This window comes from Trachemys scripta, chromosome 10 (genome assembly GCF_013100865.1).
Source record: "Trachemys scripta elegans isolate TJP31775 chromosome 10, CAS_Tse_1.0, whole genome shotgun sequence".
Lineage (NCBI taxonomy): Eukaryota > Metazoa > Chordata > Testudines > Emydidae > Trachemys > Trachemys scripta.
The window spans coordinates 8,493,977-8,505,283 of NC_048307.1; the positions used below are offsets into that span (position 1 = coordinate 8,493,977).

General features: G+C 45.7%; 1 protein-coding gene across 1 annotated transcript; it reads left to right on the top strand.

The window, feature by feature from the left end:
* The first annotated feature begins 74 nt into the window (after positions 1–74).
* On the top strand, positions 75–10,335 carry PDAP1 (PDGFA associated protein 1). Its single transcript, XM_034784625.1, has 6 exons — positions 75–226; positions 5,216–5,307; positions 6,249–6,356; positions 6,831–6,952; positions 8,589–8,740; positions 9,540–10,335. Exons 1-6 carry the CDS (start codon positions 214–216, stop codon positions 9,596–9,598), a joined length of 546 nt encoding a protein of 181 aa, XP_034640516.1. The 5' UTR covers positions 75–213; the 3' UTR covers positions 9,599–10,335.
* Positions 10,336–11,307: the final 972 nt, after the last annotated feature.

An 11,307-nucleotide genomic window follows, 5' to 3' on the forward strand; every position in this document is an offset into this window, starting at 1 on the left:
GAGTGAGGGGCAATGGGAAGGTAGCGGCTCGGTTTGTACTCAGGCAGTGCTGCGGTTAGCCCTTGTGCTGGGGGCCTCGTGCTCCAGGGCCAGGCTTGGTGACTGGGCTGAGGAGGGAGCCGCGCGCTGGGGCTGCTGTTTGCGGCTTCCGCTTCCGGGTCGAGGAGTGGGGGACTCGCTGCAGCTGCTGCCGGAGCCGCCATCACCGCCGCTATGCCGAAAGGAGGTGAGGGAGGGGCGGATGAGAGGAAACAGGCCCCAGGAACGGTGGGGCTAAGGAGCGGGGCCCCAAGCCCTAAATCCCCGGGGGGGGGATATAAGCCCCCCCCAGGAGCGGTGGGGTGGGGGGGGGCAAGCCCTAGGTCCCTGGGGGAGGGGTATAAGCTCCCCAGGAGCAGTGGGGTTTGTCGGGGCAAGCCTTAGGGCTCTGGGGAAGGGGTGTAAGCCCCACAGGAGTGATAGGATCAAGGGGGGGCAAGCCCTAAGTCCCTGGGGGAGGGGTATAAACCCCCTGGAGCGATTGGGTTGAGAGGAAGATGCAAGCCCAGGGGAATGGAGTGATGGGTTATGGGGAGGTGCAAGCCCCCATGGACCGATGGCAGGTTCAGGGGAGTACCAGCTTGAAGCCCCTGGGGGTGATGGGAGAAGCATGAGGGGGCAGAAGCCCCTGGGAACTAAGGGGTGTGTGCAAGTTGTAGGGGTACTGTGTGCAGGGGAAAAGTAGTGGGACTGGTGGCCCATAGCAGATCTAGTGCCAGGTGATGGGTTTTGTTCTGCACTGGGGAGGAGGCTGGCATCTGTTGAGCATGGAGTGTATGATTGGTGTTGTACAGAATACATGAGGCACTGAGATCACAAGCTAAATCGGGCACAGAATGCAGTTCACATGTACCCAATGTACTGACTGATGGGGCCTGTTTCAAAGGGATGCTGATGGCATGTGGTTCTTTAAGATTCTTCCTTCCGTGGATTAGAGGCCTCTGGGGATAAGTAGAAAGGATCTAAATCAGGGGTTCTCAAACTGGGGGTTGGAACCCCTCAGGGGGTCGCAAGCTTATTACATGGGGGGGTCGTGAGCTGTCAGCCTCCACCCCAAACCCTGCTTTGCCTCCAGCATTTATAATGGAGTTAAATATATAAAAAAGTGTTTTTAATGTATAAGGGGGGGGTCACACTCAGAGGCTTGCTATTAGTACAAAAGTCTGAGAACTACTGATCTAAATGAAGAGAAGGTGGTTACTTGCTGTATAAGAGACAGTCAGTACAGAAGAAGACACAAAGATGACTTTTAATGTCTCATTTTAGAGTTTTTAGTGGCTCTAAACCCACCACCATAATAGCTTCACTCACAGCATCTTGCAGTTATGCAGTGGGTACCAACCTGCCTGCATGTGGTACAGGAGAGCTAATGAGGGAATGAGAGTCCATCAAGTCTGAGCTGGGTCTACCCAGATCATTCTCTAGATTCACTAAATCTGTCCACATAATTGGCTCTTTCATGCTTTCTATGGAATCAAATCTTACTATGTTAATGTAAATTATTATTCCCCATTCTACCCTTCCTGTAGTCTCTGCCAATTTACTTTATTAGTGTCCATTAACTGAGTTTGTGAACTGTTGCCAGACTGTTAGAGAATTCTTTAGGCATCAAATACAGTATTTCCCCCCCCCCCCCGCCCTCCACGGTCTTTAATATCATAAGATTTGTTTCCCAGTTTTTTAATACAGGTTCTTTGATATCTTGATCTAGGCCAGACATCCTTCATACCAGTTTGTACTATATAAAACTATTGCTAGACCTAGGAAAAGGCTCCAGACTTATTTATATTGATGCTCACAATTATTTTTGTAATGAAAGCTCAATAAATTCAATTTTTCCTATTCCAAATTCATCACACAATTTTAAACATACCCCTCTCAAGTTTGTCTGTGGCTTTGCAGGGTGAAATCCTGGCCCCAATGAAATCAATGGGTGTTTTGCCATTGACTTCAGGGGGGCCAGGGTTTTGCCTGCAGTGTTTGGTAGCACACTTGGATTTAATCCTGTCAATAATTAAAAAAAACAAAACCCGCAGCTGCATATATTACAAATACATCTTGCTCCAAAAGGATCCAGTCGGTGAATGCTCTTCTCTTTTCTGTAAGGTGTGTGTGTAATTTTTTTATAATCTATGTTCTGTAAAGAAATAGTGCTATTGAAGAAGTAGTTCATAATGTGTTGGGAGAGAAACCCTTTCTGCTGCACAAATATGAGCTTGTCTGCTAATACAGAACAAGTGTTTCTGAAGTACTTTTTGATTTTCTGTTTAGAGGCTGTCAAAACCCGTTTTCCCAAGGTTTTTTTTTAAATTCATAGCTCCATAAAATTCTTCTAAGCTTAAATTCACATTAATAGTAATACTCTTATAGACTGAAATAAATATGTATTTAAAAACATGCCTATCTTAGTCTGTGTGCCTTTACCATAATTTAAAAATACAATCATCTGTGGGTTTCAAAGTGCTTTGCAAAGGAGGATAAGACTCATTATCCCTATTTTACAGATGGGGAAACTGAGGCACAGAGGTGAAGTGACTTGCCCAACGTAATGCAGCAGGTCAGTGGCAGAGCTAGGAATAGAACTCAGGTTGCATAACGCATAACTCACAGCCCAAAGCCCCTTACAGTCCTGCCTCCTTACCATGAGCAAAAGGCCTTCCCTATGCCCTCCTTGATTAAATATCTGCATACTAATGTGACTCAAGTCTCATCTCGTTCTAGTTGATGAGATGATGGTAAAAGTATTGAGCGGTACAATACTTAATTCTTTGGTGCAGGCTTCAGTGTAGAATGGGTAAAACTTAGAACTAATAAGCTTTGCTCTTCGTATCTATTGCTTTTGACAACACCTAATGTGAAGACCAAAGGGGGTTACAGGCTAGTTTTATTTTTTGAAAAAGTACGTTGAAAACTGCTGTTATAAGCTGACCTGACACATAAAGAAAACAAATGCCTGAAAATGCATCTGCCAGACACCAAAGAGCCTAGTTACCCTGGTAGTATTGTAGCAGATCATTGTTTTAGATCATGTAGCCCTTCATGGGGTAGAATAATGCATAAAGTTTACAGCATAGTAGTTACTTTGTACCTGTATCAGTCATGCCACACTTTTTTTAAATAAGTAACCAATTTTGAATTGTAACGCTACTCTGGCATCTCTATAAGCTGTGAGAAAAAAGAGTGGTTTACTGGGGTAGATAAGTCCTTTAATGTACAGCACCATCTATCAGTGGCTGCAGACACTGTAGTTGAAATCACAACTGAAAATCTATCCCATGCTTTTTGAAGGCGGCAGGCACATGTAAGTTCTTTGAGTGACTATCCCCTTTCAAGGCCACTAGTGTACAGAACCTCACCTCCCATGTTAGAAAACGAAGAAATGCAGAGGTGAAGGGGCCGTGAGGCTTCTTAAGATTTGTGGGGAGGTGGCTCATTGAGCTCCCCAAGATTGGCTGGGAATTCTCCCTTCAAGCCTCCTGCTTTTTTCATTCCCCCCCCCCTTCAGATCTTCTAAGAACTGCATGTTCAAAGTTCCCTTCCTAGAGACATTAGAAAATCAGCAGTGATAAACAGTGTGAGGAAAGAGGACGAGGGGAGCGGGGGAGGAGGTATGTTGGAGCTACTGAGCTATTGAGAGCCCTCCTCATGAACAGTTGTGCCCCCGTAGGTTCCTCAAAACAACTCCACCCACAGTCACAGTAAGTGGCTCAGCTCTGATCAAGAAAACGGGTTGCCTGCCTCTGCTGGACCAACGTACTAATGCTGGTTGACAAACTTACAGCCAAAAAAGGGACAATTTTTTCATGAACATTTTCCAATTATTCAACCAGCTCAACAAATTAGGTTAGTTGGGCACTACTGAACCTCTGCAGGGGACCTGGTGCTCTCCTCTCATACAGATCTCAGGAAGAGTGTTCCCTTGATCTCTCGCCCCCAACCCCTTGCCCCCAAGGCTACCTACTGACATCAGGGAATAAACGGGGGGCGGGGGGGGGAGGTAAAAGAGGTCAAAGGGATGTCCCATGGCTCCTGCCAGTGGCCCTCCTGAGATCTGCAGGAGGAGAGAACCCCCTCATGAACTGTTTGGCAAAAAAATAATTGCAAAGTACTTTTAGTGGTCAGATTGTACTTTGAGCTCTGTGTCTGCAGGGAAAGGGGTAGAGACTGCTTAAAAAAGAAAGCTCAGGTCTCCAGCAGTCCTTGGATGTCTTGTGCCGAGACAACTGGAGCTGCCATTCTTCAGGAAACATTAATAGTTTCAGTGATTTCACATCAATCAATTTAAGTTTGGCGATAGGTATTAAAGTTTGGTGGTAGGTACCGGATCTCAGCTAGGGCAATGCATCCAGGGAAACTGATTTCATCTCTCATTTTTCTGGATATGTGTGTAGGGGCGGCGGGCAGTCAGGAAAAATCAGGGTTATAGTAGAAATTCACTTACAATTGCTGTCACTCCCTAGTGTTTCTGTGGCAGCATAGTTAGAGCGCAGCTTCCTGCTGTGTAGTAAATGCAGAGTAGGGAGTGGTTGTGGGATTTATATTTGGTTGCCAACCCAGGAAGTGAATCAGAGGCAACTGTGGATGGAAGGGAAGGATGGTGTCATTCCACTATCTGAGCCCTTGGAAGCGTAATTCTCCTCATCCTTCTATAGCCTGACAGAACCGTGCTGCAATGCCTGGTGTCTGTAGTAGCTGAGCGATGGAAACAGTAGTACCTACCTTGAGGAGTGGTGAGAACATCCCTAGTGAACTACAGGAAAAGTTGAAATTGATCAGCGCTTTTATTTGCTAACATGATGTAGAGAATCTTATGGAGATGATGGGCTATGTTCTTTTCTGGTGATGCCAGGTATAACTGGGCCCTCTCAAATACAGACCATTGGATTAGATGGTCCAACTGGCGCAGGCTTCCCTAGAAACTGGAGGGGTTAAGCTAAGTCTGAAAGTTTTTCTCTGAACACTTTTGTGGTTCAATAACAGTTCTCTGTGTATTTATCTAAGGGCTCGAAGTGCTTGACTAAGGTTGGTGAATTATTGGGCTACTTCTGCGTTCTTTTACTGGAAGAAGAACTGGTCTGTACTATGCACAACTACAGCCAAGAGAGAATGGGGGACAGGCTTTTGAGTTTGTGGAAACATCTCACTAAATCAGCTACTGACTTAATTTCTCATGCAGGTAGAAAAGGAGGCCACAAAGGCCGAGCAAGACAGTACACAAGCCCTGAAGAGATCGATGCACAGCTCCAAGCAGAAAAACAAAAGGCCAGGGTATGTGTTCTGTCTGGTCACGTGCTTAGCGAGATAAACTGCGGCTCTTATACTCAATTATTTTGCAGTTCATGAGCAAAGGCAGCTTAGAGTCAAGTGTTGTAAATCATTCTGTCACCTGAATTACAATATGTGGAAACGCTTCTATGTTGGGTTTGATAATCTGCAATTCTCCAGATTTTCTGTTGGTGACATAGAGTTTTAGAGCTGGATCTAATTCGTAGTAATGTTTAGGCAGTTTCTATCAAAATCAATGGGGTATCGAGCACTTGAAACCAAAGTCAGAATGTGTCCCTGATTCTCTTCCTCTGTGGGAGGTAAAATGTGAAACTCAGACCTGGTCCACACTAACCCCCCATTTCGAACTAAGGTACGCAAATTCAGCTACGTTAATAATGTGGCTGAATTCGAAGTACCTTAGTTTCAACTTACCACGGGTCCAGACGCGGCAGGCAGGCTCCCCCGTCGATGCCGCATACTCCTCTCGCCGAGCTAGAGTACCGGCGTCGATGGCGAGCACTGCCGGGATCGATTTATCGCGTCTAGACAAGACGCGATAAATTGATCCCAGAAGATCGATTGCTTACCGCCGGACCCGGAGGTAAGTGTAGACCTACCCATAGAATATGGTGATCAAGTTACCTAGCAATGGATATCATATTGTATATAGAAAGCAGTGGAGTCTCTTATTGAGGACCCTGTTAATGCAGGTGATGTGACTAATGGGACACATTTAGGGGACAACATGTATCTTGCTCTTGAATGCAATAAAAATAAAATTGATTATAGGAGACATACCAATAATACTGACATTCTCGGCCATGCAGTTGTATCCCTTGCCTATTAATGTTTTCACTGTGCTTACTTCTTTTAAAGAGTCGTTGCTAGAGGTTGCAATTTCATCAGTTTACATTTTTTCTTAATCTCCTGTAAACGCATAGGAAGAGGAGGAGCAAGAAGAAGGGGGAGAGGGGGCAATAGGAGATCCCAAAAAAGAGAAGAAATCCTTAGATTCAGACGAGAGTGACGAAGATGACGAGGACTATCAGGTACCGTAACTCCCAATGCATTTAACGTAGATGAACACCCCACATTCTCAAGGCACAACCAACCTGCTAATCCTTGATTTTTATTTTCCCCATGTATTTGTGGGCTCCTGAGCCCAGATTTATAAGGATGGTGGGATTTTTTTAAAGTTAAACGTAGTGTGTGTCTCCTCCCAGTTAATCTTCACTCCATTAATAATTTGTTCATTGCTGTATGCTGAAGTGGAAGAAACAGAAGTGGTAACGTTCACTGTTAACAGTGGGGTTGAAAACACATGGTAAAGTAAAATATGATGTGGCAGCAGATATATTCCCTGGTAATAAGAATTTTTTTAGTGTCTGTCTAGGTTTGGTTTCAGAGGTAATGACCACATGAGTGAACTTTCTCCACTAGGATGCATGTGAAGAAGACTCTTTGAGCCTTGACAGCTACAGAACTCATTGATAACATGCATGTCCTTTGTTTCTAAACTCCAGCAAAAGCGCAAAGGCGTGGAAGGGTTGATAGACATAGAGAATCCCAATCGAGTTGTTCAGACAGCCAAAAAAGTAACTCAGCTGGATCTGGATGGACCCAAGGAGCTGTCGCGGAGAGAGCGGTAACAATCCCCATTCTCTCTTATAGCTTGGAGAGATGTGTGTTCTGTGTTTGTTCCTAGAATAATGTTCTGCCCCCTGCAATGGCCAAGCCACGTAGTGCCAGTAAATCTGACCTGCTGGGAGGGAAGTTGCCGTCTCAGTGAGGTCCTTTATTTATTTGAGCCCACCGTCACAGTAGGTGTGAAGATAATTGTCAGGATTCACTTTGGATCCCAATTTCATTGGGTAGGAACTTACATGGTTAAGTAGAGCCAGCCTATGTTGGTGGCAGCCATCCTTCATGTGTTAACTACTGATGCTAAACAATCTGTAGTTAGCTGTGACACTCTGAGCACCTTTCCCAGACCTGAAGAAGAGCTCTGTATAAGCTTGGAAGCTTGTCCCTTTCACCAGCAGAAGTTGGTCCAATAAAAGATATTACCTCACCCACATTGTCATCCTAAAGTCAGGCAGCTTTGCGAAACGCATTGAGACGGGCATAAGTGTTTTTTCCTCTGCTAATTATTATAATGGTTATTAATTATTTGTGTTAAGCACCTATTAGCCCTAGTCATGGACGCTGGCTATCTAGTTTTCCTTTCTAAAAGCCTGATGTCAATAATCAGAAATAACTGCCCCTGTGCATTAGTGCGTAGTGGCAGAAAAATACCATGCCAAGGGTCACCCTGTTAAGTTCCTGGTGTGGCAGGAGCCCTAGTATTGATGGGAGTGCGTTTTCCAGATTCCTGGGGTCAGAGTGAAGTTACTTGCCCCAGTGGACACTTAGATTTTGTTTTCAGTCTTGAACTCAGTTGCCATTTCACACGAGAGTTTTTAGAGAGAAAAGTGCGAGTTTGATTCAATACCGATTCCTACAGCTGAAGGGTGGCTTTTGGGTAGGGCACTAGACTGGGAAGCAGGAGGACTATGCTCTGGTTTGACACTGTCCTGTTGTGGGATATGAGGCTAAGGCCTGGGCTATACTAGCGGGGGGGGTTCGAACTAAGAGACACAACTTCAGCTACGCTATTCGCATAGTTGAAGTCGAAGTATCTTAGTTCGACTTACCTGGCCGTCCTCACGGCGGCAAGTCGACTGCCGTGGCTCCCCCCGTCGACTCAGCTTACTCCTCCTGCCGAGGTGGAGTACGGGCGTCGATTCGCGGATCGATTTGTCTCGTCTGGACGAGACACGATAAATCGATCCCCGATACATGGAACGCTATCCGGCGGGTAGTATAGACGTACCCTAAGTCACTTAACTCTTTGTGCCAGAGTTTTCCCTGGCACAGTGGGAACAGAAACAATCCCTAATTCACTGGGCTACTGTGAGGCACTTGGATGTGGTGATGATGAATATTAGAAAGAAGCCTTTATTTAGGTAGCTTTTCAAGCCAGAAGCCATCTTCAGCATGGCTTTTCCCAAGCCCCGTGACTGCTCTGAAAAGGATTTAAACATTATTTTGATCTTCAACCTCCTTGAATTGCTCGATTGCTAACATGCTAATTAGAGATTGAAATGACTGCGCATTTGTGCTCCAAGATCAGAGGTCGATGCTGCTCGAGATCACGCCTTCTCTTAATCCCCTTTCTAACGCTAATGATACCTGTGTGTTAATTTGGATACCATGACGACTAGTGTATTTCACTCAAACAGAGAAGAAATAGAGAAGCAGAAAGCAAAAGAAAGATACATGAAAATGCATCTAGCTGGTAAAACGGAACAGGCAAAGGCAGATCTTGCTCGACTAGCCATCATCCGGAAACAGAGGGAAGAAGCTGCCAAAAAGAAAGAGGAGGAAAGAAAAGGTAAGGCTGTTACAAAACAGTTCCTCATTCAGTCCACCCCTAACTGTCCTCGCCGGCAGTCAGACCTCCAGGAGCTGTGATCTCAGTTTCATAAGCGAAGTAGCCATAGTATTCCCTTTCTACCAGTGCTGTTACTGTGTGCTGTTAAACAGCTATTCTGTTCAACCCTAGAGTCAGCTTTGTTTCATCCTCTGCTTTATGCTGCATCATAAAGGGGTAGATTAGTTAGGCAGTGAGCAGGCAAAGTAAGGAGGGAATTGCTCTCTACACCTCCAGCGCTTCAGCTGAACAGGCAAAGGTAGTGGATTTTTGTACATGTTCGCACCAGCAGTTCAGTGAATTCCCTGCAAACAGCTTGGGTATTGTTCATCAGAAGTACATATGGGGTGGGGCCTAAACAGCTCAGGGAATTGGTAATAGGATATAGAGCTTTGCACCTCTAGGTCACAGGCTGACCCTTAATTCAGCTGAAGTATCTAGTGAACCAAAGTGGTGATGGGGGTTTGGTCTCACTCCATTTTGCACTGCACAGATCTCTCCACAGTTGGCACCAATGACTGAGGCCAGGGTCAGAATGGACCGTAGAGATGGCATTCTCCTTTCACTCTGGACGTGGGCCCACCAGGAATTTTAGCATCTAAGCAGGGGGGTGGCAGAGGGACACTTGCTAAGCTGTTATACGTCTAGTGTGGCTAAATGGAGCTCTGTCTCTAGGGCCACCGAGACAGCACCAATTCCCCACCTGCATCTGGAAACATTGACCAGTCTCTCTTTTCTTTCTCCCCTCCCACTCCCACAGCAAAAGATGACGCGTCTGTGGCAGGCAAAAGACTGCAATCACTATCCCTTAACAAATAAGCACAGGACATGCAGGAGGAAGAATTCCAGGGAACTCTGCCTGGTGCCTGCCAGGAACTCTGCCATGTTGCATACCACATAGGGTGTACTGCAACATCGAAGTCAAATTCACCTCCAAGAGACACTGACAGTGTGTTCGTCTTCATCTTGGCACAGAATTCCATTTTGGGTTGGGGGGGCAGCTGCTATCTTCAGGGCAGAACCGTGCTGAACAGCTCTTCTCTGTGTAACAGTTTGGAAACCTGAATGTTTTTGCTGTTTTTAGGACTGAGAACACATTAGGGGCAGGGTAGGGGAGCAAGGTGGGAGGGGAAATGCTTCATATATTAGATCACAAAACCTAGATTTTTCTGTCAGCTTGGGGGTGGGGCATGGGGTCAGTAATCTTGATGAAAACCCAAAGGTCGGGGGTGTGTATCGTAAGGATCCACTTCTGCAAACAGCCCGTGAAATTGAGCTGCAGAGTGTTGTAAGAATAGTCTGGAAGCCTAACTTCAGGGCTGTTTTTCTGGAGTGCTGTTCATTCCCATTTTCACCCTCCACCCCCCACCCTTTTCCCTCCTTTTTTCTCTCCTCTGACTAGGGATAGTGTCAGTTTTTAACCACATCATCCTTTGTTTAAAGCAAAGCCTTCATTGATTGTACCAAAACCCAGGTAAAAAGAAAAACTCAATAAATTAAAAACAAACCAACCCAAACTTGTATATTTGGCTGATTAAAATTTAAATTATCGTAAACGCTTTGCCCTTGTCTTTTGTGCATGTCAGCATGAAATCTCATGGGCACCGGGTGTGCTTCTGTGGGGTTTCCGGTTACAACAACTTGTGGGAGATGCCCCGTACCTGTGAGCTATGATGGTGACTTGCTATTTCAGGTCTCTGTTTTGCTCTGCTTTCCTGGCACTTTGTGCCACTTGCACTGTCAAAATGGAGCCAATAGGACAAGTCTGACTGGAGCATCTGGACTGTACCAACAGCTACAGCCTGAAGGTAACGTGCTTTCCCTGCTTGGGTCTGGTGGACATCTCATTAAATCTGCTCTACACACACAGTTGGCTAGCCTAGTGGAAGGGGATAATTGTCCTCTAACTTCTTTCAATCCATGTCCTCTTCAATGTGGATAGAGCTAACCCTGGACTGTTACACCTTTCAGAATTGGGAGGGTTAGTGTGAGGTTTCTGGGAGGAGGGAAAAGAGGGCGTATTTATCATGGAAAGCTCTGACTTGAATGTTTGTATCCATAAAGGTTTGATCAGTGTCTGATAATCTGATCTACACCGAGTCTCCCATGTTAAACACCTTTCTCATAAGTGTGTCTCAGAACCGCCTGTGATCACACACAGTGGGGATGTAAACTCCAACAATCAAAAATGCCACTGTGCTACCGGGAGAGAGTTGTCCCCTAACTGGGCGCCAGAACGTGATCCTTGGAAGTCTGTATAAATGAGAAGGAGACATTTAGAAGTGGACACGACTGGTTAAAATCCAATGGGAACGATCTTTTTTTCTTCCATCTTTATCCCCTTGTATCTTTAAGGGTTTTGGAAAGATAAGGTGCCACACACCATGGCTTATTACTTGCATCTTTGAAAAGCCCCCACCTGTCTGGAAGCTGCGCTGAACTCAACCACGAGGATGGCACCGTGGAGGTGCAAGCTTTGGGTCCCATGTTTGCAGGTAGAGTTATGAAACCAGGGCAGCAACATCGCA